The 27,836-nt window shown below is 43.4% G+C and overlaps 1 protein-coding gene across 1 annotated transcript; it reads left to right on the top strand.

Moving 5' to 3' along the window:
- Positions 1–67: 67 nt before the first annotated feature.
- Positions 68–27,836, top strand: LOC310857739 (matrix metalloproteinase-14-like). Its single transcript, XM_083763597.1, has 10 exons — positions 68–708; positions 5,285–5,433; positions 9,429–9,551; positions 10,879–11,210; positions 13,432–13,593; positions 17,298–17,758; positions 19,846–19,984; positions 21,826–21,976; positions 22,191–22,306; positions 24,928–27,836. Exons 1-10 carry the CDS (start codon positions 541–543, stop codon positions 25,416–25,418), a joined length of 2,292 nt encoding a protein of 763 aa, XP_083619723.1. The 5' UTR covers positions 68–540; the 3' UTR covers positions 25,419–27,836.

The raw sequence follows: 27,836 nt of genomic DNA, 5'->3' as shown, positions 1-27,836 counted from the left end.
CCCGGGCCACTGGTTCGACTCCCCGGGCTGGGAGGGACGGAGTGGGACGGACGCCTTGCAGGCAGGAAGACTTGTTGCATGTCACTCCCCTCCTCCCATTCTGAATGTGATCAGAAGACCCTGGACTCAACAAACTGTTTTTGTTTTTTAAAGACAGATCTACCGCAACCGGGCTTACGGACTCGAGTCCACCGTCAGGCTTATTATTATTCGGGATGTAAATGAAACTGCACAGACCCAAATAATGGGTCCGGTCGTTAATAGCGATTTTTAAAGAGTTTTTTTTTTTTTTGCAGCATGTCGGTCCGCGCATTGTACGCGCAGTGACCGCAGCAGTCTATCCTGGATCTTTCTCCACGCGTCTTGAGTCACACTCGCACAGTAAAAGCGCTGACGCAGTATCTGTCCACACACACGGCAACTTCATTCTGTGTTCATTGACTCCATAGATCTGCTTGTTGGAGCAACAGCTGCCCACAAGAATATAAGAGGAGGGGACTCAGGGGAGGGGTGCTTTGTCTCCGCTGTTAGTTATAGAAGATGGCTCCATCATCCCCGCGGGGACGCTTCTGTCCGTCTCCTGGGTCGTGGTGGTCGTGGAGACGCATCATCATCATACACGTCGCTTGGTGGTCCTGGGCTTTTCTCCTGTGCATGATGGGATTGGGCACAGTGGCGGCTGATGTGGAGGAGAGCTTCAATGCTGAGGTATGTATTGCATTGCTGCAGGCATTCGTATAGGCAGCCCAGTGGTTCCCAAACTTTTTCATGTCAAGGACCCCCAAATTAACACTATAATTAGCCTGCGGACCCCCCATTTGAAGAGATATGCAAGGGACCTCATAAGATTTTTTTTTTTTTTTTTTACGGCTCTAGCATTGATTCTCAACCAGTCTAATTTCAAGGACCCCACAGTTTGACTAGCCCTGCATGTCCAGAGCAGCTGACGCACTGGACCAGGGCTACAGTTTGACATGAAATAGGCAATAGCCCATTTAATTACATTTCTATCTTTGGGACCCCCATATTGTAAAATCAATGTTAATTTAACTCTGAGACTGAGTGTAAAAATGGAACCAAATGGACCTGTTAGTGTCCATTTGGTTCCATTTGTACCAACTGAGTTACAGAAATACAGACCCGTTTTGGTTCCTAACTATCATTTAGCTGGGGACCCCCTGGAACTCCCTCAAGGACCCCTGGGGGTCCCCGGCCCGGACCCCACTTTGGGAACAACTAAAGGGTGTAGCCTACATACTGGGTGGTGGTGGACAAAGTAATCTTTAATTACTCACTATACTCAACTGACTCCAGACTCCAGTAGGCTGCTTGTGTCGAAGTTCTTTCTCGATAATTTATTTTTTGAGTGGTGCCTTACGGAGCTGTGTGGGTGGCTGGCTGGCTGAGCACGCACATATTAACTGTATGGTGATTTCGGGTGTGCCAGTACAGTACAGTACAGTAGAGGGACCCCCACACGGTAACTGTCATTTCTCAACAGTTTCGGACGCGGGGCGGCTAGCCGGAATCGGGGCGGCACCCTGGGTCCTGTGGGTCAGTACAGTGACAGTACAGTACAGTAGAGGGACCCCCACACTGTAACTCTGTCAGGGCCGGCACCCTTGGTGCGTTCCTGTGGGTCTGGAACCCCACCCCCACACTTAAAAAATAAATACAAATAGAAATAAAATGAATTATTTGGAAACCAAATGAACCCTCAGGGGACTGTAACTCAGAGTAGCCTACAAAATTGAAACAAATGGACCCCCAGGGGTCTAACCCCGAGAGAGTACATAGTCAGGGAATGTTATCAGAAAAATTTGATGAGGTCATCACATTTGGAAAAGTGGCTATGGCCGTTTTTAGCCCAATGAGTGTTTTTCGTGCAAAACCAATGCTTGCAATAGATTCAGAATCATTTTAGTATGCTACTTAAGGTCAATTTTGCCTGCATATAGTTGTTAATGTTACCCCAACTGTCAGCAGCTGTCACAGATTCTCCTAGGGAAACTGAATTTCAATCTGTGTTACTAGACACCTTACAAAGACATTGGTGAAGAAATGTATTCGTAAGGAATTTATTCCCAGATTGTATTGTCTATACAACATTGAACCAAATGGACCCTCACAGATCCAGTATCAAATCGGGGTCCATGGCTATGATGCATATCAAATCGGGGGTCAAATGGTTAAAAGGTTGATAATGATAATCAGTGAAATACGTCACTCCGTTTTTGTTGTTGTCAAATCCGACAGGTGGTCTCATTTTATGTGACTGTTTTTGGACCTCTTGACCTTGTTACAATGAAGCTAAAAGGCCACATGAATGAGCTCATGATATGCCCATATGGCACACACATGCACTGCAAGACCACCGCATGACACGCACACACACACACAGACACACACACACACACACACACACACACACACACACATGATGCACCAACCGAGACCACTGCATGCCATGGTACAAACACTGCCTATATACAGTGGTGCAAAGTATAACCAAGTATACATTACAGGTACTGTATACATTTACCTAAATACAAATTTCAGGCACTTTTAGTTCACTTGACTATTCACATTTTCCAATCATTTATACTTCTACTTCTAACACTAGCCTACATCTCAGAGGCAAATATTGTACTTTTTACTCCACTACAATGATTACTTTAGTTACTTTGCATACGTATAAGCTTGTAGATTGTTTGCTTTCGAAACATTTTGTGAAATGCAACATTCTGCACATTTACGATCGGTACCGTACTTCAAAGTATATTTTGGTGCCAATTTGAATACAGGACTTTTACAGTACTTCTTCCACCAGTGGCCTCTTCAAAACAAAGTGAAGATCTGTTTAAAAAGGAATCAATCTTTCCTTAAGGTTGTCCAAAGTGCAAGTCTGTTGAGAATGTGAGAGTTCCTGAGCTGTGAGTGTGTGTGTGTGTGTGTGTGTGTGTGTGTGTGTGTGTGTGTGTGTGGGGTAACTCATTTGTACCCCAAAGCTTTGTGTATAATATGAATTTCTTGTGCAGGCATGCAGGCAAGTTTGGCTTGGGATATTGAATTATGTCAGGATTTGTTGAGGCTTGCTTTACAATTTGAGAGGAACAAAGACTGCAGAGGCAGACACAACCCACAGCACTAGTGGTGCATTCAATTTATCGATATAGCAATATATCAAGTTCTCAAGAAGCTATTTATATATATTATAAACTAACTAATTTTATAATCAACTAAGTCAAGGCAAGTCCAGGAGGGGGGGCGGGGGGGGGCACAGATTAATTTTAATTGAATTACTTATTATTTATCAATATCATTTCAGTTTAACCACTTGTCTTAATAAACCCTTTGGACTTTTTCCATCTACACCAAATCGCTATAAAAATATAGCATATCTGCGAGCTCACAATTGTGATCTTGTAGATCTGCCATCTTTGGTGAATGTCCCCCCCCCCCCCCCCCCCTTATAAGTATAAAGTTATTTTCAATCCGTCCTAATGGAAACGGCATTCTCTCAAGTTTTCAACAATGTCACTCAGTGTGCCGTGAATGAGACATCTATTTACAGGGGTGCCCTGAGGCAAAACAGTTTGAGAACCATATGTGTGTACAGTGTGTGTGCATCTGCATGCATACAGTAATATATTAATTCCTCCGACCTGCGTGCTTGCACACAGGCCAGGCCATGGGGATCACAGGCCATGGGGATCACATTTGCATCGACGCATGCATGCATGGATCAATGCAAGTGTGAGCCCTATGATCCTATGAACCAGTAAGAGGTTTCTTCCCAAGTGTTGTGCTCCATTGTACAGTATGTTTGATGGCGGTGCTTGCTGAAACGGACCAATTTTCATGCTAACAAAGTTGACATGCCTCTCGTCTTTTTGGTTATCTCAGCTGGCTGGCGAGGAGAGGTCCAGCTGAGTACAAGAATGCTGTAAAGTTAATGGAAGCCAGCTGGCCTGTATCTCTGCTTTCTATTCGCTCTTTTTAACTCCCTCCCTCGTGCCCTCACATGTACTTTCTCCTGGCCACCACACAACGATTGACCCTCACAATCCCTTGCTTAATTTAATTGTGGCTGCAGCACACGCATAACAAATGCACTTACACATATACCACTAGTAGATAGACACACACAAGGCTTCCATGCATATGATGCTAATGTTTGTAAAATAACATGTACACACACCTTCATTTGATGCTAATGTTCTAATTTCTATATACCTGCCATCACATACTGTACACTGTAGTGTACTGTATCTTTATTTGTCCAATTTAACCAATTTTCTATATACTCTATCTTCCCCTTTCTCTTACCCCAACCCTATCCTCTCTCTTCTCGCGGGTATACTACAAAATGACTCACAAGAACAATAATTTCACCCACTGCTGTCTCTAAACCTGTAATTCTGATTCTTTGTGCTTGTCAGACCATTCAGCTGATGTCCACATTAGAGTCAATGTGCTTTACACAGAACACCAAGGAAAGGAAACACAATTATAAAATCACATTAGGAAAATAAGTAAGACACAGATGCAAAAAAAGGATCAAAGGAAGCTACAAACAGAGAGGTCTTCAGTCGTGCTTTAAAATAAAGAAGAGTGGCAGCAGACCTGCAGTTCTCTGGGAGTTTGTTCCAGACGTGTGGTGCTTAAAAACTAAATGCTGCTTTTAGGCTTTATAGGGGCAGAAAGACAAGTGCACCTTTTCCCTAAGTTCCCCAGATGACCTGAGAGATCTCGATTGTTCATGATATCGCACAAGATCAGAAATGTATTTTGACCATTCAAAGCTTTATAGACCAACAGTAGCACCGGTATTTTAATAATCAATAATAATAATTTTTTTGACACGCAGGTAGCCAGTGTGAGGATTTAACCCATTGTTTCAGGGCGGGAAGCCCTTTTGGTGTTTTAAGCATTATGTTATACTTTAGCTAGTGAAAAATAGCATGAAAAGAAATCATGAAAATGTGGCGCAAATCTTCTGGGGGGTCCCTGGAACAACATATTTTCAGATGGGATCCGCAGCCAAATACAGATTGGGGTCCTTGACATGAAAAAGGTTGAGCACTACTGACATAGAAACATAGGTTTTTCAGAAAACTGTTAGGATTTAGAAGCCTTTTTTTAATCGACCTCAGTCCTAAATAGGTTAAGAACCAGAGTGATATGCTCCACTTTTTTGGTATATCCACTTTCAACCTGGTGTCCGTGTTTTGGGCATGGCATCATAGACAAAACATTGTTTTTGATACTGCTCTGTCCTCAGTCTTGGCTGCGTCAGTTCGGCTACCTGTCCCAGGCCAGTAGACAGATGTCCACCATGCAGTCTGCTCAGATCCTGTCCAAAGCCGTCGCTGACATGCAGCGTTTCTATGGCCTGGAGGTGACTGGAGAGATGAACGCTGATACTCACAAGTAAGAAAGATTTATTTTGCAATGGATTCACATACTGTATCGGCTGCTAGACCAGTGGTTCTCCACCCTTTCAGGCCCAAAATAACCCCCCAAAATAATCATTTATTTTTTAAACTGTTTTTTCCTGTGTGATACCGATAATTAGGAACAGAATCGATTTATTGGTCTTTGAAATGAAGAGATGAGAAGCAAGCACGCACTCAGTTGAGTAGAATATCAGGTGCATAGAACGTTTCAGCCTGTAGAGACCTTCGTCCTTTTTTTCCCTTTTTTGAGAGAGAGAGAGCAAAGTTTGATTTAGCTTTAGTCATAGTCTTTTGAATTTCATTTCCATCTACAGTGTGATTTAGTCAGTGTGTCAATCATTCTTTAAATGTTTGAGTGGTGCAGCCACTCCAATGCACAGCGATGTGTGTCCCTATATGTGTCTGTCTGTTTAGGGTACCAACAGGCGACAGAGTGGGCTGTTGAGCTTCACGCTGTGCACAGGTGCATGATGGGAAGCTGAGTTTTTAGCAGCCATTACGTAACACACGCACTCACGCACGCACACACACACACACACACACAGATAGGCCAGGGAGGAGAGCTTGTACAGTACAGTAGAGTAGTACAGTTACAGTAGTACAGCAACACTCAGTTCAGACGGGTCTGATTGAACGATAGGCAACTATGGGTCATTCACTTTTCGGGGGTGTCAGGTGTGTGTAGTACTTTTAGATGGATCTAACTTGCAAGATCCATCCACCGTTCATTATTATGGATAATATTCATATCCAGTGAAGTGTTATTGAAGAACATTCAGGCAGAAAAAAAGGCATCTTGGACACCCAGAAATACTATTCTAAATGGTCATATAAGATATTTGCTAAGTGACTAGTAAGTAAGTAAGTTTGAAAAGTACTAAGTAACAGTACAATATATATCGTAGGTAGTTAGTAATGTTGACTGGTTAAGTTGAGTTTAGTTTAGTTTATTTATTTAGCCCATAGTTCTAAAAGATGCACATCTGTGTGAAGTGAGGGGCGCTCTTATCACATTATACATCATCATACATCAAATTTCCCCTTCATTGTAAATGGCATTTAATGTTTGTGTTGCCACAAATTTAGGTCATATTTGAGGGACAATGACCTAATTTCTCTAGCACCCCTTCAAAAATAGACAATACATATCAAACATACCTACATACTGTGCAAGGAAAGGAAGAAACCAGCTGGCTTATTTGGAACAGATTAAAAGTTAGACAATTTAGACAATTTAGGCATTTAGCAGACGCTCTTAATCCAGAGCGACTTACATTTAAGCAAGAACAAAAGCATGGGAATACATCACATAAAAGCATTTATCATGAAACATGCGTAAGCTAAGAAAGTAACAGTGGAATATCTATATAATGAAACTATACATACATATAATGAAACTATACATACACTATACATATAATACTATATATACATATAAACTATACATATTTACTACTATGCTATACATATGTACTATGGCGTGCTATGACTAAATACAATACAATTATAGTGCTGTCTACATAACATGCTATAAGTCTGTATCAAATGCTATCTAAGGCAACATAAATGCTATCTAAGGGGGTAGGGTAAGTGCTATGGGCCATGATGGAGTCTGAAAAGGTGGGTTTTCAGGCTACGGCGGAAGATTGGGAGTGATGCTGCAGTTCTGACTGCAATGGGAAGTGCATTCCACAGTTTTGGAGCCAGAAGGGAGAAGAGTTTGGGACGTGTGGAGCGTTGTCCCGGCGTTTTTAGTGAGGGTACTTCCAGCTTCCCTGCGTTGGCTGATCTGAGTGCGCGGGAGGGTTTGTAGGGTTCAATCATACTTGTAAGATATGGGGGAGCCATACCTTTGGTTGCTTTGAATGCCAGCATCAGAGTTTTGTATTCTGTGCGGGCAGCGACCGGGAGCCAGTGGAGGGAGCGGAGCAGGGGGGAGACATGTGAGAATTTTGGCTGGTTGAAGACCAAGCGAGCTGCTGCATTTTGGATCAGCTGGAGAGGCTTAAGTGCACATGCTGGTAGGCCAGTAAGGAGGGAGTTACAGTAGTCGAGTTTTGACAAGACTGTTGTCTGGATTAGGAGCTGGGCTGATTCCTGGGTGAGGAACGGTCTAATTCGTCGTATGTTATAGAGTGTGAACCTGCAGGATCGAGTGACAGCTGTGATGTGAGCTTTGAACGAGAGCTGACTGTCCAGGACAACACCAAGATTCCTGGCTGTTGGGACAGACGTTACCAGGGCGTTGTCTACGGAAATAGTTAGCTCCCGCATAGGGCAGGACTTAGCTGGGAAGAAGAGAAGCTCAGTCTTGTCTGGGTTCAGCTTGAGATGGTTGGAGGACATCCACTGTGAGATGTCAGCCAGGCATGCAGTGATGCGCTCTTCCACCTGAGTGGTAGAGGGGGGGAAGGATAGGAACAGTTGTGTGTCATCGGCGTAGCAGTGATAGGATATATTGTGAGCAGAGATGATAGTGCCAAGGGATTTAGTGTACAGTGAGAAAAGGAGGGGACCAAGTACAGATCCCTGTGGGACCCCAGTTTGGAGGGTTCGGGGGGATGATAACAGACCTTTCCAGGAAACCTGGTAGGTCCGGTCGGTGAGGTAGGAGGATAACCACTTTAGTGCCGTTCCACCGATGCCTAGCTCCGCTATGTTGTATGTTGTATGTTGTATAAATATTGCTGAACCAGCTGGAAGAGAATGGAACAGTTGTTGAATGACAGCAACAGGAGCTGTGAACAAGACTCCTGCTGTGAAGTTAACACTATAATCCAATTACAAGTAGGGATGCACCGATCCGATACTCGTATCGGAGATCGGCGCCGATCCAGGCTAAAATTCTAGATCGGGTATCGGTGGCAAATGGGCCGATCCATTATCCGATCCGATCTGATCCGATAATTATGTGTAATTACAGTATGAAAACAACTCTACCTCCTCTGACACAGCAGTGTAGTATTGACAGTATAACATGTGGAATGCAGCCAGGCTAGCCTGCTCACACATTAACCTGGTCTAATTGTTGCACAGTTATTTAATAAATAATTCAGTGCATTTATATCTGTGTCTGTTACATTTTGTTTTACAAAGTTGGGAAAGTAATGTTTAAGTCAAGCCTTGATGTTGCCTTACACAAAATAATGATTCCAGACTCCACAGTGTCCACAGTGAGGCATACAGCTTAATAGGTTATTACGTTTCTTTGTGGGGGGTATCGGATCGGTACTCTGTATCGGCAGATACTGGACCCCCATTTATCGAAATCGGTATCGAATGCCAAAAAGCCGGATCGGTGCATCCCTAATTACAAGATAGATCAGAAATGATTTTGAACAGATTGGCATTCTAAATGTCCTATTACTGGACCATCCATTGTCCCCAGGGCTGTGGCTGAGACCTGAGAGCCATCGATCCATGTTGTAGCGACAGAGTAAACAGTGTTGCCAAACTTCCTCTCTCTACTCTTCCTTTGAATAATGTTGCTGACTAATTAAAGACACGTTGCGTTGCGAGCTTGTAGATCGGCTATTTTCGGCACATGACGCGGAGCGTACTGCCGTACAAAGCCAGAGTGCAGTAACTACATTTTTGATGCAAATTGAGTTATAACTAAAAAATAAACTCCTTCGTGTCTGTTTTATCTCATGACAAAGTTTCAGAGTTTAATTTAGTTTAATTCTAGAGAAAAAGCTTTATAAGAATTGCAGCAAGTACAATACCAAGGCAGAGTGCCATTCAGATTTCTGGGTATGAGAATTACGTCATGAATACATGCACAATATCATTCATTTGGCTGGCCAGCTGAATAACATTCAGTTCCAATTATCTCAGTTTCACCTTGAGTGTGGTGGTTGCTGCACTCTGGCAGCGTAGGGCAGCGTAAATTAAGCATTAGAAACACTTAAAAAGTGAAGTGTGTGTGTGTGTCTGTGTGTGTGTGTGTGTGTGTGTGTGTGTGTGTAGGGCTATGCGTCGGCCTCGCTGTGGCCTGCCAGACAAGAAGGCGGATGAGATGGAGGGCGGAGCTAGGAAGAGACGCTATGCGCTCACTGGACAGCAGTGGGACAAAGACCAGCTCACATACAGGTAGGAGTGATGGTCCTTTTATCACGCTTACAAATACGTTGGCCAGCAGTCAGCCAGTAGGACTGTCACGCTTAGGGAGGGAGCTCGATAACCGATACCCGAAAAAATCCGATAACAAGCTTATTGAGTACCAGTTATCAATAGGCTTTGGGCTTATCAAGCCTGCTATCGAGCATAGCGGCCCATGACGTCATATTTACACAATCAAGACAAGATTATTTTATTGGTGAAAAGGTCAATTGCCTTCCGTTCCGTCTGTTAGAAAAGTTCTGTATTTGAAGGCCCTAGTAAAAGATACTGGTTCTGTTCAAAATGTATTGTCTCCCGTCTTTCCACAAAATAATGGAAAATGCTCGATAGTGGGCTCGATAAGAACCTGGCTCGATAAGCCTGATCGATAAGGTGCTCATTATCAATAAACAATTTACGAGCTCCGTCCCTACGGAGTCAATTATTAATTAATAATTAATTAATTAAGACATTTTAAATGAGATCTAGATAAAGTGCCCCTCGCGCACAGGTCTCCACCAGGCCAGGTCAGGTTGTGGCCTCCTGGTGGCGCTCTAATAGGCCAATGTGAAAAGGGTGCCATTTCTTCTTGCGCCTTGGATGGCAATTGGATGATTTGAGGCATTTTGTTCCAAAAATGTGTTTTGCTGAAATCCACCTGTTGGTGGAGCTATAACAGGTCAATGTGAAAAGGGTGCGAACGTCTGTGAAAGATTTCACGCAAATTGCATCCTGTGTTCATGATTTGAGGCTTCTTGTTCAAAACGGGCCAATCCTGCAAACTTTGCGCACACACACACACACACACACACACACATGGACGTAGTGCAAAACATACTCTCTCCCCATGCCATCAGCCTGGTGGAGACAATTATGACGATTATGAAAAAGAATTGTGATTATCTCAAATAATTGCGATTGGGCATTATGTGATAATTGTGACAGGCATATCAGCCAGCAGTCACCAGAGTACTTAGTTGCCCTCTCGCTGTATTTTGTTGTTTTCGCTGTTTGTTTTGGTTAACGAGGATGTTTTTGGTCTACCAAAACAACCCTAAAAAACGGCTGATAATAACTGCTGTCTGCTGGTAGGCTACTGTATAGAGGGAAATGATGGTTAAAAAAAATATTTGTATTGGATGCCTTTTCAGCACGCAACCAAGTGTAAAATCAGCCATTGCGGACACTAAAACCTTCCAGACGACTGAAATATGACTAAAACTAAATGCAAAACGATTCAAAAGACTATGACTAAAACCACGTAAAGATTTGCTATCAAAATCAACCATGTCTTCTCCTCCCTCTCTTCCTCCCTCAGCATAGTAACGCAACAGTTCCCCACGTCCCTCGGCGAGGAGCGCGTGCTCGGCGCACTCCGCAAGGCCTTCGACGTCTGGAGACGGGTCACGCCCCTCACCTTCGAGGAGATACCCGCCGAAAACAACTACAACAACATCAACAACAGCAGCAGCCAGGGGCCGCTGGCCGACATCCTGATGCTGTTTGCCTCCGGTTTCCACGGCGATATGTCCCTGTTTGACGGCGAGGGCGGCTCGTTGGCGCACGCCTACTACCCGGGCCCTGGCACGGGCGGAGACGTGCATTTTGACGCCGATGAGCCGTGGACCCTGGACAACGAGGACCCCAAAGGTTGCTTATCATTAGTATATTCAGTTTATTATTATCATTTTTTTTGTTTCTTGTTTATTTGCGTTTTTTTGAACAAACTATCAGGTATTGCATTGAAACAGTTTATTTGCGTTTTTTGAACAAGCTTTCAGGTATTGCATTGAAACAGTTTATTTGCGTTTTTTGAACAAACTTTCAGGTATTGCATTGAAACAGTTTATTTGCGTTTTTTGAACAAACTTTCAGGTATTGCATTGAAACAGTTTATTTGCGTTTTTTGAACAAACTTTCAGGTATTGCATTGAAACAGTTTATTTGCGTTTTGTGAACAAACTATCAGGTATTGCATTGAAACAGTTTATTTGCGTTTTTTGAACAAGCTTTCAGGTATTGCATTGAAACAGTTTATTTGCGTTTTTTGAACAAACTTTCAGGTATTGCATTGAAACAGTTTATTTCCGTTTTTTAAACAAACTTTCAGGTATTGCATTGAAACTGTTTATTCGTGTTTTATAACTTTTTTTTTTTTTTTTTTTGATATTTTTTGTGGCTTTTGCCTTTATTATAATATTTTCTTTTATAGAGGGATAGGTTACAGTAAAGGCTGACAGGAAATGAGGAGAGAGATGGGGGGGGGGGGGGGGGGGGGTGATACGCAGTAAAGGCCGTCGGGATCGGGAATCAAACCCGCGGCATGCGGCCAGACTGGATTAGCAGCCACGGTGCGAGACATGGCCAGAGCATTTTGGGGAGTCTCCAGCCAAAAACGTTGAGAACCCCTGAAGTAGGGTGTTAATTTAAGAAAAATATAATGGAGTTAGGAGGTTTCTGCCCGACAGCGAGGATATTTTCCCTGACCCAAATATATTAATTTACATGAATTAAGCAATCTTCCCCTCTCTCTGTTTCTCTCTCTGTCTCTCTCTTCTCTCTTCTCTCTCTCTCTCTCTCTCTCTCTCTGGCTCTGTCTCTCTGTCTCTGTCTGTCTCTGAGACTCTCTCTCTCTCTCTCTCTCTCTCTCTCTCTCTCTCTCTCAGGGGTAGAGTGGCCGGATGGCAACCGCAAGGTTGCCAGTTCGAACCCGGGCTCCCCCAGAGTTATAGTGTCGAAGTGTCCTCGAGCAAGACTCTGAACCCCTAATTGTCTCCACCAGGCCGAAGGCATGGGGAGAGAGTATGTTTTGCACTCCGTCCGTCCGTCCGTGTGTCCGTCCGTCCGTCCGTTAGAAGCTAATCTCGGCCACCGTTAACCCGGTCGATGCCACATTTTGCACACACACTCCCTGGATGCCAACGATGAACCTCTGCCCCAAAATTTCCAGAACGGCCTGTTATAGCGCCACCAGGAGGCCGCTTTGTGCAAAACAAGTTTTTGCACAGTACACCTACAGATTTTGTCCAAAAATCCCGCAAATCGTTACACAGTATCTCCATAGTCATGTGCTCAAGACGGATGTGTCTGATATTTCATATTCCATCCTAATTGGCTAACATTGGCTTTCAAATTTTGCAGGATTGGCCTGTTTTGAACAAAAAACCTCAAATCATGAACGCAGCATGCAATTTCACGTGAAATCTTTCACGCACTTTCCTACTAGGCTGAGGAATATAGCCCACCCATTTCACATTGCCCTGTTATAGCGCCACCAACAGGTGGATTGTGCATGCGTGCCATCAACACGGATCTGCACCATTTCCCATATTCCATCCTGATTGGCAAAGATTGGAACAAACAAACAAAAAACATGTTTATATTACTCCTAAATATTCCTATCCTCCTGGTGGAGACCTGTGCCCAGAAGGGCACTTTTTCTAGTTGCTCCTGATGTGCTGGTTGGTGCCTTGCATGTGTGTGGGACTGGGTGAATGTAATGCACAATCTATGTAAAGCTCCTTGGATAAAGGCGCTACATAAATGCATCATTTACCATACATGAGCTGGGTCTCTTGTCTGTCTGTGTCTCAGGTATAGATGTGTTCCTGGTAGCGGTACATGAGCTGGGTCTGTCTGTGTCTCAGGTATAGATGTGTTCCTGGTAGCGGTACATGAGCTGGGTCTGTCTGTGTCTGTGTCTCAGGTATAGATGTGTACCTGGTAGCGGTACATGAGCTGGGTCTGTCTGTGTCTCAGGTATAGATGTGTTCCTGGTAGCGGTACATGAGCTGGGTCTGTCTGTGTCTCAGGTATAGATGTGTTCCTGGTAGCGGTACATGAGCTGGGTCTGTCTGTGTCTGTGTCTCAGGTATAGATGTGTTCCTGGTAGCGGTACATGAGCTGGGTCATGCTCTGGGTCTGGAGCACTCGGATGAGCCCAGCGCCATGATGGCTCCGTTCTACCAGTGGATGGACACACAGGACTTCACCCTGCCACAGGACGACGTGCGAGGCATCCAATACATCTACGGTAAGGAAGGAGGGATGGCTGCGTATTCACAACCCCTTTTGTTTTATTCGGTTGTTATTAGAGAAAGTAAAAGATGAGTATATATATATTCTTTTCCTTTGTTGCTTTTTTTCTTCGTTTTAGTGATTTTAACAATTTTTTACATTACCGGTATTTACAAAAAATTATAATGATTTTTTTATTTACTATAGTCCTACAAAACCCCAAGAAATGTCATCTGGCCTATTGAATGTGAAGGAGGAGGTGACAAGCTGACATATTGAGCCTACAAAACACAGGTCTTATTACTTAACTTAAGACCTGGAGGCGTGATCAATGCCATTTGGCTAATCTGAGTGTCCAAAGAGCATTAGTTACGCATGATCACAGGGGTGACGTGACATTGTAATTCGCTGGCAAAATAAGTGGGAGGGGCCTATGTAAGCGACTGCGGCAACCACACTTTGCAATTTTGAAAAATTGCGACCTTTCTAGTTAATATATATAATAATAATAATAATATTATCATCATCATACTATAATTCACTACTATAATTCACTCAACGTCTGAGTGAGTGAATGTCTGAGTGAATGTCTTAAGTGAGTGAATGAAACACTGTCGTAGCTCCTGACTGCCTGCACCAATCGCTCCGACTTTTCACACAGACATTGACCATAATATTACGGAGGTCTTAATAATGAAACTGTCAGGATGTAATAGACATTTTTTTTAATCTGATCTCAGGTCAGAATGGGTTAAGGAAGCCCTTTTTTCACTCTAACAAACTGTGATGCAGCATGGGGACACAGGTTCAGGACACAGGTTCACCGTCAACTAAGGGTTGAATCCACCCGACAGCCATGACATGTATAATGACATACATGTCACCATAGTGATGTCACTCTGTCTTCTGGTGAATAGATGGCATTGTGGATGAACACAGATGACATTGTACTGCGTGCCGCTCTTTAGCGCGCGCACGTGTGTGTGTGTGTGTGTGTGTGTGTGTGTGTGTGCGCGTGTGTGCGTGCTCCATATCTGATGTGTTCCGTTGTTCTGAACTCAGTCTGTTTATCTCGTCATTAATCTTATATCTAGCAGATTGTTTTCAAGTTCCATTTATTTCCATTGAATGTTCCTCCAGTCTTCATTACTTTATAGTTTTTAATCAGCTTTTTGTGTTGTCCTGGTAAAATTGTCTGATAATACTTTATGATGCAGAACAATCTGATTTATTTTGGAATATGACGCTATGATGCTTAAAAACTGTTTTTTTTTTTTACAAACGTTTTTTCATATTACACAATATGTCAAACAGCACTTTTAGGATCACTAAACAATTACAAATTATTACTTAAATTAGTTACTGCTGTGGGATGACACAGATGACTTTGAGACTAGAAGATTAACAGTCAAATAAGTATATCCTTTATTTTTTATTTTTTTTTAGATATTTTTTTGCGGCTTACGCCTTTATTGATTTTTTAAGGGATAGAAAGTAGGCTGACAGGAAACGGGAGAGAGATGGGGGGATGACATGCGGTAAAGGCCGTGTCGGGTCCGGGAGTCGAACCCGCGGCACACCGCGACTGGATCACCAGTCTGGTGCCCAGACCGTTACGCTACGGCCTGGGCAAGTATATCCTTTTTAACCATTTTCAGATATCTTTGTTCTCAGCAGTCTATCTCAAAGTGGGCCGGGTCCGGGGACCCCCAGCGGTCCTTGATGGGGTTCCCCAGCAAAAATATGTTGCCTCATTTTCAACCTCATCTTCATATTAATGTGGTCTCACTCTGTATCTCAGAGGTAGGGCTGTGGACGGTTGTTGCTGCTTGTAGACATATCATTGTTATCAAATATTCTTTGACAAAATGGACATCTTTTTCAAATGGGGGGTCCACGGTCAAATATGTATCGATGTGGGGGGGGGGGGGGGTATGTATCATGAAAAGGTTTCATGTAGAGGTCTAGAGTGGTTTGTGTTGGCCCTGAGGTCTAGTGATTGATGTCTGTATTACATAACTGTGTTGTGTTCTCTTAGCGACCAGCAGGGCTCCCATCCCCAAGCAACACTGAATGGAAAATCACACACACACCACGCACGCGCGCACACACACACACACACACACACACACACACACACACACACACAGAGAGAGAGAGACTGGGACAGGAAGAGAATGACAAAGCCAGGAACAAGAAAAGTGGCAGAATGGCTGTGCTCAGCGCCATGCCAGGGGTAATTCACATCACAGAGGAAGACAAGATGGTCTAGAGGTGTGCATAGTTGAGCCACAGCACCCTCTGGTGGAAAGAGAGGGACATGAGGACAAGACAAGACAAGACAGACATAATTATGTTGTTAACTTATCCTTTTTGTTTGTTCTTGTGTCGTGGTATCATTGTTGTTTGTGTAATCTCTATAGCAAAAGGCCGATAGAGCAGGTAGATAGAGCAATAGAACATTTCATGAAAAGGTTATCTTTGAAAGACAACGAAGAGGTCCTGCATGGTCGCTTAATTGTCTGTTCTGATGAAGGTCTAAGGCCTGACTCACACCTTCACAACAGATTGATGTATAGCTGATGCATGAGACTTATTTACTGATGCAAGCTCACAATGTATTTCCAATGGGAGTCACATGGTTTGACACAACATTTTTGTTGTATGAGGGGGAGGGGGGCAGTCGAAACACAGCCGAAAGCCGTACATACAACAAAAATGTTGTGTCAAACCATGTGACTTCCATTGGAAATGCATTGACACTTACCCCTTGTTTATATCTAGCATGCATCTAGCAGGCATCAATGTTGTATGCTAGATCGAAAGGTGTGAGTGAAGCCTCAGCGACCGAAACGTCGAACTAATGAAGAGCAACATTTTTTTGGCAAGTATCTGACATTTTTATGATGGTCTCCCTCAATTATCTCTCAGAGAATTTAAATATAGGTTGACTGAATTATAATAGCTTTCCACTCAGTGCCTCAGGGCACCTCTACTCATTCCTCCTCCGTTTACAGCAACCTTAGACAGAAGATTCAAATACCGACGCAGAGGTCGGGTGAAATGGATTTCGCCCTCCCTCCAGTTATTGGCAGTGCAACATAAAACATAGAGCCTATTTAAAAAACATATAAGCTAAAAACTAAAACAAAACATGGACAAATTTAAAAAGAGCCCCAGTATGTATGATGACTAGATGGCTCAAGGCGGAGTCTCCGACGTAGTTTACCCGGCGGCCATTTTGCTGTGGTTCTACAGTACAGTATGTTCTATGGCAGCTCAAACAAAAATAGTCATAACTCGCTCAAATCTTGACGGTTTGTTTTATTAAAAACGTTATCAACGTGGCTATGATTCAGGACGCTTAATGTTATTTTTTATATGGACGTCGTATAAAAGCATATAAGTATGCTGACGTCTCTGCCGTTTATAACAAACCAAAATTGGTCACTTGTCCTAGACCTAGACCACAGTGATTTCCGATGTTTTTGGTGTTTGATACTTTGTCAAAATGTGCAATTACCGGTAAACTTGATTTGATTAAAAAGTTAGTCTATTTATACAGTGACCAAGCAAACAAGTAAATAATGATCGGCTAATTGCCGATACGTCGTAAAAAAAGTCAAATGATGGCCGTGTATCGGCCAAACCGATACACGAGTCAGGCTCTAGAAGTTACTGTTCCTACCTGTAGTTCTAACGACGTCTCGTCTCCCCCAGGCTCTCCTCTTCCCACCGACACCCCGCCCACCTCGGCTCCAAGCCCCACCTCCGACGGCGACTCTCACAGCCACTCCCCGACGTCTCCCCCGCCTCCCGAACGAGACCCCACCCCCCCTCGGGCTCCGACTGATGATGACCCACCCGATACCCCCCCGCCGCCGCCGCGTCCCACCGCCCTCGACCCCCCGGACCCTCCCCGGGACGACCCCAGTCTGCCCTCTGCGCTCCCGCCCACCCTCAGTCCCCCCACCGACCCCCAGCCTGATCCAGAGCCCGTCACGCCTACCATGAGACGGCCGACGCCTCCTCCTCCTCCGCCCCCCAAACAGCCGGACCACCGGCCCCCTCCTCCTCCGGCCCCCCGGCCTCCCAAACAGCCGGACCACCAGGCTCCTGACATCTGCGATGGAGACTTTGACACGGTCACGGTGTTGAGAGGAGAGATGTTTGTTTTTAAGGTGAGAGACTGAGCCAGCTAGCATGCAGGCCTACGTGAGAATGGAATCCAATGATCATATTGGTTGCTGTCGGGCACAAACTTTGTATTTCCATATTTCAACTTTTGATGTTTTCTTAGTGAATTTTTATAGTTATAAATAATAGAGACGTCACCAGATTTCTCTTCCCATCCACTTGCATTGAGAAGCGAGAGACCGCTGCTTTAACCCAATTAGGACGGGAACCCCTTTTGGTGTTTAAAGCATTATGTTTTACTTTAGCTATTGAAAAATAGCAGATCTACGGTGCCGCGCTACAAGCTTGTAGATTTGAATATATACTTTCAGAGCGAACGTTTTTAACTCAAGGCCATACGTGAACGCGCGGTGCCAAAAACATGAACAAGTACCGCACGTGAGTGCGAGTGTGAACGAGTCATGAACGAACGCCGCCGTTGTAGTGTATTGGCTCGGCCGCCTTTAGGTGATTGGCCCAAATGCCGCTCGAGCTGCAGTACCTACTTTCGGCCACCATTCCGCTTCAGTATTTCCTCTCTGTGACGTCTCTATGGACAAACTGAACTCTATGGGCAACACGTTCTAAGCTTGTAGATCGGCAATTTTCGCTGTATCTGTTTGAAGATGACATTGTCACATTGAAGGTGATTTATTTGAGACTCCGCAGAGGTACAGTATCACACTCTATGTAGCGCAGTAGTGCAGCAAAATCAGCAGCTGTACAGACAAGGGTTATATTTATTTAATCTCTGGGAAGAAATATGTCTTGGTGACGAGGACCAGCTGCACACAGTACAAAACAATACGTTTTGTATAGTAGACGCGACCCACGGGTCGTGAAGCCGCTCGAGTATATCTGACTGAACTATCTCCGCAAGCTACGTGTCATTAGATTATGTGGCGGCCAGCAACAATGAATATGATACATAATATTTTGGATGATGAAGCATACAGGATGTAACTCAATTAATATCACAGCTTTTGACAGCAGGGCAATGAGCGCACCTCTCTCATTAGAATCACTTTGAAGATCAGAATGAACTTAACACTGCTGCTAGTTGGAAAAAGGTAGAATGACTCCTGTTCTTGATGCTGATACCAATGCTACTTTCTGTAGAGGCTACGCTACGATATAAGATTTCTGAATTATTGTTTATCATTGTAGGTAACAATTTATCAACAATAACCTTTACATAAGTAAGAAGTACATTCAGCAGGAACAATGTGTTTTGAAACTGAAGTGTATTGTAGTGTACGGTCAAATGATATGTTAAATGCCATCTTCCATGCCATTTTCCATGTTCTAAAGCCTAAAATAGCAGATCTACAAGCTCCCAACGTGTCGCATCACAATGCGTTATGAGCTTGTACATCTCCTATGTTTGGTATTTTCGCTATTTTCTGTATTTTCGGTTTGTGATTGATGTATTATTTTATTTTCCTGAACCGATAAGGTCGCAATCATTCCAAAACAGTGTTTATTCATGCGCCTCTCCACCAGGCTCTCATTGACTTCAATGCATTCCATCAAACGTCTGGCTCCCAGTGCCTGATGGTGTCTGCCAGCTGGCCCTGTCTCACCAAGAATCTGATGTTGATATCATATCCTTCTTTACATAGCCTTGGCCCCAGGCAGGAAAAATGAATGGAACCTTTTGTTACAATTCAGGGTGATAAAGTTAAGCCACATGCAGGAAAGAGGCTCCATAATGAAGTGAAATAAATAGGTGCGACGAAGGAAAGCAAAACTGATAGAGAATCCACTGTGGTGAATCCGGCATGCCAAACGCCTCTATACAGTTCAGTATACGAACACAAGGCAGAAAAGGAGGGGAATATTTAATTGTCACTTACGGACCTGTCAGTAGCTGAAAGTTGAACGGGAGGAGTTGGACGGAGGCCGCTACATCCTCCCGGTGAGGGCTCCTTCCTTGGAAGGAATAGGTTACAGTAGGTTACAGTAGGTTACAACGGCAGTGACAGCAGTGGGAGGAATTATAACGGCATAACGGAAAGTATAAAAGAAGGGTAAAATAATAATGAAGAGAAGCCACACCATAGTCATGTTGCATTGTGTGTTTTGTTTGCAGGGTGGCTGGTTCTGGCGGGTGCGTAGGAACCGAGTCTTGGACAACTACCCCATGCCCATATCTGTGTTCTGGATCGGCCTGCCCAGCGACATCGACGCCGCCTATGAACGTCACGATGGAAAGTTTGTCTTCTTCAAAGGTTTGTACATACACTCCATTTTATTTGAACCTTTAACTGACTTTAACCCATTCAGGACGGGAACCCCTTTTGGTGGTTTAAGCATTATGTTATACTTTAGTTATTGAAAAATAGCAGATCTACAAGCTCATAGCGCGGCACCGAGTGCTGCGCTATGAGCTATTGTAGATGAATCATCATTTATTTATTTTCTTTTTTACATTTTCCGGCCGGGTAGGGCGTAATATGTGTGCTAATTAGTAAGTCCAGGTGGGGTCTTTGTAGATCTCATCTGCTATTTTCTACAAGTGTAAAAATCAGTCATTACGACGGCATCAAGGCCTGCCAAAACACATTTTTGACTAAATCAACTGTAGATTTAGTCGACTAAAATCATATGAAATGTAGTCGACTAAACACACATGCCTTAAGAACCTGCTGTTGGATGAAGGATATTGCAGTGCTTTCACTTTCACCATGACATACTGTGATATTGATTTAGTGCTTTTTGACCACGGATACATTTATTTTGGGACGCCGCCTCTTTTCCTATTTTCACGCTGTTAGACGATGCATTCGTCAAGCGAGGAATCTGTTTTAGAATGTTGGGGTCATCTGTTCAAGAAGCTTTTCAGTGCAGAGCGCAGCTGCGTCGTGCACCAGCTGGGAGAGAGGAGAAATACTGACTGATAGTTTTGGCTGTCATGTTGGAAAGTGCCTCGAAAGTCTCTCCAACAGGGTCAGGGGACAATTATTTCCACATATAGAACTTTCGGAAAATAAGTGTTGTACCTCCAGTCAGCTTATACTCCTGTCTTTCCTCTGCCTTTTCCTACTGGGAATTAGAGTCAGCTTGGTCAAAATGTCGGTCCTTATTTGACTTTTGAATTTTGGTGCAATTACAGTCCACCACTTGCAGTACATGGCATCCCTTTTTTAGGGTCAAAAAGTATTTTTAACAGTTTTAATCTAAAAAAGAGGGCAACACTATGGTACTCGACTTGAGTCTAGGGATGCCACCGAATAATCGATTTTCCGATTAATAGTTGCAGTCTCCGAAATCGATTTTAATATTTCATAATCGAAAATCATGTACCTTCATCAGAGTGGAGAATATAAGTATAAAGTTGAGCAAAGCCACTCTTCTCTGCCCCTCTCTCTAACAGACACAGTTAACGATCGCTTGTTAAGTGCCTGCCAGACAGACAATCAGATGAAATGAAGGCAGGTGTAGAGTAGAGTGTAGACTAGTGAACTGAACATGTTCTCTTTATATCAAGTACTTCATACCAGCCCCTTATGAAACTACTTCTCCCCAAATCCAAATGGATTTCATTTTCCATCCTGAATGGCACTGAGAAGATCTCCACAAAGGTTTACTCATCAAAACTAATTATAAAACTGTAACCATCAAAGCATGCACTCAACATATAATGGTTATGTGACCATGGCATGTGCATAATATAAAATCTTAAAAGTTTTATCTGATATTGATAAAAAAAAAAAAAAAAACTTTAATACTGGTACGTCTTTCAAAATGTAGTTGTGAGTGGTAGAGGAGTTGTTTGTCAATGATGGTTTGAACCTTTTGAGAAGATTTTGGTCAAAACATGGCTAATCTGTGTTCTAGGCCATCGAACCCACAAATCTGAGCACTTTGGAGAAAGGTGGAGAAGTCTTTGTTTTACATCCACCCCGTCTCATCAGTCATCTATCTCTCTCTCTCTCTCTCTCTCTCTGTCTCTCTCTGTCTCTCTCTCTCTCTCTCTCTCTCTCTCTCTCTCTCTCTCTCTCTCTCTCTCTCTCTCTCTCTCTCTCTCTGTCTCTCTCTCCCCCTCCCCCTCTCGGTGTCTCTCTATCAGATGACAGGTACTGGTTGTTCAGGGAGGCTGACGTGGTACCTGGGTACCCTCAGCCTTTAGAGGAATACGGCAGGGGAGTTCCTGCGGACCGCATCGACACCGCCATCTGGTGGGAGCCCAACGGATTCACCTACTTCTTCAGAGGAGACAGGTACGTAACAGACGCACACACACACACACACACACACACACACAGTATACCACAAAGTGCCACTCAAATGTTGTTCTGTCGTTGAATTTGTAATAGGTGGTTTCATTCTCTGTGGTTGTCTGCGTACATCCATTAATTATTAATTTGAATAAAATGTATCCTCTCTCTCTCTCTCTCTCTCTCTCTCTCTCTCTCTCTCTCTCTCTCTGTGTAGGTACTGGCGCTACAATGAGGAGAGTAGGAGTACTGACCCAGACATCCCCAAACCCATCAGCAGATGGGGAGGGATCCCATCCTCACCAAATGGAGCCTTCCTCAGTGACGATGGAGGTGAGGAACTAAATACATGTACTACTCAAGTACCATGCTGTACAAGCTCAATGACACGTTTTGAGCTTGTAAATCTGCTATTTTCACTATTCCTTTTTTTCTTAAAGTTCTTTAAATTCTTTGGATGCTTATGCAGCAATTCACTGATAATAAACAAGGAAACATACTTTTCAACAGATTTTGAAAGCAAGTAGTCCAGATCCTTAAAGGACCACATCACCACTTTTCAACCTATCTTCATATAGTAGGTCCTCACTAATAATCATGAACAAATGGCGTAATTTTTTTCTACTTGGTCTGTGTCTCATAGGAGGGCTGTGGGCAGTTCAGAAACCGTCTTCCATTGACATCATCGATGGGGAATACAAGCTAATAAAAACTGCAGGCTTTCTAGTCCTGAAAAGTTGCAATGCGAAAATGGAAGCCATCGTTCTCACGATAATGAAAAACTAAACATTTTTGTAAAAAAATCTTGTTTAAAAAATAATCTGCCTAATGATGATGTCACTGGAAGACGGGTTCTAAACTGCCCACAGCCCTCCTATGAGACACAAACTGATTAGAAAGAAATCGTGCCATTTTATCATAATTATTAGTGAGGACCTATTAAAGATAGGTTGAAAAGTGGTGAAGTGGTCCTTTAATACAAATGTGACAGAGCAACTTTCACTTGAGTTGAGTAATATATCTGACCGGGAGTATCTTTACTTTGACTGAAGTGCACTATGACTCACAATATACTTGACATTTGTGCAGAGCATTTTACTATGACTCACAATATACTTGACATTTGTGCAGAGCATTTTACTATGACTCACAATATACTTGACATTACTGCAGAGCATTTTACTATGACTCACAATATACTTGACATTACTGCAGAGCATTTTACTATGACTCACAATATACTTGACATTACTGCAGAGCATTTTACTATGACTCACAATATACTTGACATTTGTGCAGAGCATTTTACTATGACTCACAATATACTTGACATTACTGCAGAGCATTTTACTATGACTCACAATATACTTGACATTTGTGCAGAGCATTTTACTATGACTCACAATATACTTGACATTACTGCAGAGCATTTTACTATGACTCACAATATACTTGACATTACTGCAGAGCATTTTACTATGACTCACAATATACTTGACATTACTGCAGAGCATTTTACTATGACTCACAATATACTTGACATTACTGCAGAGCATTTTACTATGACTCACAATATACTTGACATTACTGCAGAGCATTTTACTATGACTCACAATATACTTGACATTACTGCAGAGCATTTTACTATGACTCACAATATACTTGACATTACTGCAGAGCATTTTACTATGACTCACAATATACTTGACATTACTGCAGAGCATTTTACTATGACTCACAATATACTTGACATTACTGCAGAGCATTTTACAAAACAGGGGTACGTTTTCAGCTCCAAGCCCAAAGGAGGAGTATTTTGGAGTCTGCCCCGGAACCAAACCTTACAAAAATACATTATGAATTAATCAGGGGAATATGAGAGAGAAACCATTGGAATGTGAGCTCCAGTTTGGAGATTGGAAAACTACAGTACATTCCTGGCAGAGGCTCTCTAATCCGCGGCCGACATCGCATCTCCACCCAAATGAAGCAACAGCTATAGCTTGGCTTTCATTCTCCACCCAAATGATGTCTCCGCTAAGTCTGTTTGGAATGCAGACCATGGGCTGCCGCATTTTAAGCCATTCTGACCTGAGATCAGATTCACACGAGGTTTCCACTGGACACACACTGGTCTGACGAACCCATTCTGACCTGAGATCAGATTCTAAAAATGTCAGTCGTTCTTCGATTTTTCAAAAATAGCAGACCTACAAGCTCGTATCGCGCCACTCGGTGGCGCGATATGAGCTTGTAGATCTGCTATTTTTAAATAGCTAAAGCATAACATGATGCCGACACCAAAAGGGGTGCCCGGTCAGAATGGGTTAAAAATGTGTCAAATTGGGAGAGAGCGTGCACATACAGTAAGCAATGGCATGTGTGTGGAAACCGGGGGTTACGAATGTAACCAATGTTCGAGCGAGCAAGGCTGCTCACTTATGGGAGTTTGCGCATCCTGGCGTGAACACACGTGAACTGTCAGTGTGAGATATGATGCTCATTGGCCTAGTGGTTAGTGAGGTTAGCGCGCACACACACACACACACACACACACACACACACACACACACACACAATCTTCTGGTCTATATGGTACTCAGTTTTCTCAGTTTTCAAGTGAAATGGTTCATGGCCACTTAACCCATTCTGACCTGAGATCAGATTCTAAAAATGTCTATTACATCCTGACAGTTTCATTATTAACCCATTCTGACCTGAGATCAGATTCTAAAAGTGTCTTCGATTTTTCAAAAATAGCTAAAAAAAAATTTTAAATAGCTAAAGCATAACATGATGCCAACACCAAAATGGGTGCCCGGTCAGAATGGGTTAAACTCTATATATTTGGTGGGGGTCTGTATTTGGCTCTCATAGGTATGTACTTGTCCTAGCTTTCCCCTCAATCGAATGCATTTAAAAATATATACATGGTTTGTTTTTGCCCGTTGCAGCCTACACCTACTTCTACAAAGGCAGCAATTACTGGAGGTTCGATAACAGCCAGACAAAGCCGGATAAGGGCTACCCTCGTTCCATCCTCAAGGACTTCATGGGCTGCCAGGGGCTCCGCGACCCCGCGCCGGACCCCGACCCCGACACGGACACGGACACCACAGACGGAGACGGAGACCGGCGGCCGCCACCGGCGGTCCCCTCGGACAGAGACCCCCCCGACCCGGACGAGGACCACTACGACAACCGGGTCCCAGACGCGGCGGCGCCGCCGCCGCCACCGGACACGGACACGGACCAGGTCAACGTGGTGGTACGGGTGGCCCCAGAGAACGACTCCAAGGTCATGACCCTGGTGATGGTGACTGCTCCGCTGGTGCTGGTCCTGTGCATCCTGGTGCTGGTGTACGCCATCCTCAGGACGCTGAACCGGAAGGAGACGCCCCGGGCCCTGGTGCACTGCAAGCGCTCGCTGCAGGACTGGGTATGATGATGAGGATGATGCACCTTTACTTACCACTTAGAGATGGAGTGCCGTGATTTTTTTCTACCCTAAAATATGATCGTCAGGCATTACTTTTTTTTCTTTTTTTTTTAAGTGTACAGTATTTGTTAAAATGACGTTTTCATGTGGACACGCCCACCAGTTCATTAAGTATGCCTGGTGATGTTTGGTGATCCACCTGAACTGAAGACGCGCCAACAGCTGCTGTTGTATGATAAAGGGGGAGTGGTTAGGGGAGGGGATGACATTGTGATATCACAATGTCATCACTGTATATCACTATATCACAGTTTCTTTTTCTTTCTCCATTGGCACGTTTGACTGTGAAGGTTTCAGCCTCCAGGAAGAAACCCTAAATACAAAGGGAAGACATCATTGCACATAACAACCACACCAGGTGCTCTAATGAAGTACTGTCGCCTCATAAACACATGGAAAACTAGAAGAAATACATAAATCACGGCACTCCATCTTTAATATATTATGACCTGTGGCCGATTCTACAAACACCTTCTAAAGGTTTTCTGGAAAAACTTTTAAATTAAAAAAAAAGAAAAGATATTGCTATATATTGTAATTATGTTGCTCTGTCGGCTGGAAACCTCACGTGTCCAAAACGTTTCAGGATAAAAAAAACAAGCTCGTAGCTTGTGGATCTGCTACTTTTGACGCTTTCGTGTGACGCTGTAGTATGCTCAAATAGGACATTAACCCATTCAATCAGGACGGGAACCCCTTTTGATGTTTTAAGCATTATGTTATACTTTAGCTATCTACAAGCTCATAGCGCGGCATGAGCTTGTAGATCTGCTATTTTTGAAAATCGTCAAAATGTGGCGCAAATCTTTGAATATAGATACTTTCCGAGAGTTTTTAACTCAAATCTTTGCTTCTGGGGGGGTCCCTGGAACAACATATTTTCAGATGGGAGTCGGCGGCCAAATACATATATTTCTGGGGGTCCTTGAAATGAAATAGTTGGAGAATCACTGACATAGAACCATAGGTTTTTTCAGAAAACTGTCAGGATTTAGAAGGCATTTGTAGAATATTGTCCTCAGGTCTATCTAAATGGGTTAACACCCTGTAGCAGCAGGTTATCAACACCCTTAGTGGGGACTCCGGTCAACTAAGGGTGCGTTCGGAAATATCACTCAAGAGAGTTGGAGCGCACTCGGAGCGCAATCTCTGGTTGTTAAGACATTCAGAATGGTCAGTGGTCACCGTTTGACCATTTTTAAGTCATTGCAAAATGCGATCTTTGCCGCTTGTTTGGTACTCCCGTGTTTTAGTGTGGCAACAATTCACAGAGAAGATTGTGTGCACATCTCAATGCCTATATTCAGGCCAGGCGCTGGATGTCGGGCATCAAGGCAAACATCAAAGAAGAGGAAGAACATCCGAGAGAGCTCTGAGACTTACTTTATTTTAAGGCTGCCTACAAACTGGTGTGCGGATGTTCTTCCTCTTCCTTAGTGTAGCAACAAAACAGGTTATACTGTAGAATGTCACAGGAATGTCATTTTAAAAGATGAACCGACAATGTTAGTTCATTCATTTACTGATAGACCTAAATGACGTCAGCACTCTGACATCGGCTTCTCAGAGCATAATTCCAAACGCACCCTAAGTATAATCGTAAGTGGTTAAATTAAACTCCATGGTCATCGAGTGTTTGTTTTTTCACACCAGTGGCACGTGCTTTTGAACAGTCAAAGTTGCTTGAGTCTTGTGCGCTGTTAAAGCTATCCAATCCATACGTTTTCATGTCCGAGGGCAGTGCGACGATATCCGAACCACAATTAAGATGGTAGCACATGTAATGTCCAATCCGGTGCAGTACACTGTCTGCTTCAAATGACCGTATTGTCAAATGTCAAACAGTAGGCGTGCTACCCGACACCAGGGCCTAAATGTCTCAATGGAAGGGAGGGAGAGACCACCTCCAACCACTGTACATTTTACCGTTATTAACATTCACATACTGTACACGTACAGTACAACATCTGATTCATTATAGTGAATAGTGAATCTAGCTTTAATAATGCTCATTCCCAAAGTGACATTTAAAAAATGAATGCTTCCAACAAACGCACATTTGAGGGCTACTGTTCTAACCAAACCTGCCCACAAGCGGGACATCTGGTCTATGCATTTTCAATGAGAATGCGCCAGCAAATTTTGATTTTAGTTTTAGTCATAGTCTCTTGAATAGTTTTCATTTAGTTTTTTCACATTTTAGTCACCTGGAATGTTTTAGTGTTACTCTAGTTTTACTTTTATCATAAGATTTTGTCGGCTAAAATGTATTTTGGTGGGCAGCGCGTCGCAGCGCGTCGACACTGTCCAGGACCCTTTCTAGCACTATATAGTTTGTTGGCCACAATAGATAACGAATGTCAT

This window comes from Protomyctophum parallelum, assembly GCF_964188405.1.
Source record: "Protomyctophum parallelum genome assembly, chromosome: 4".
In the NCBI taxonomy this organism is placed as follows: Eukaryota; Metazoa; Chordata; class Actinopteri; order Myctophiformes; family Myctophidae; genus Protomyctophum; species Protomyctophum parallelum.
This window is presented reverse-complemented; position numbering and strand designations above follow the sequence as displayed.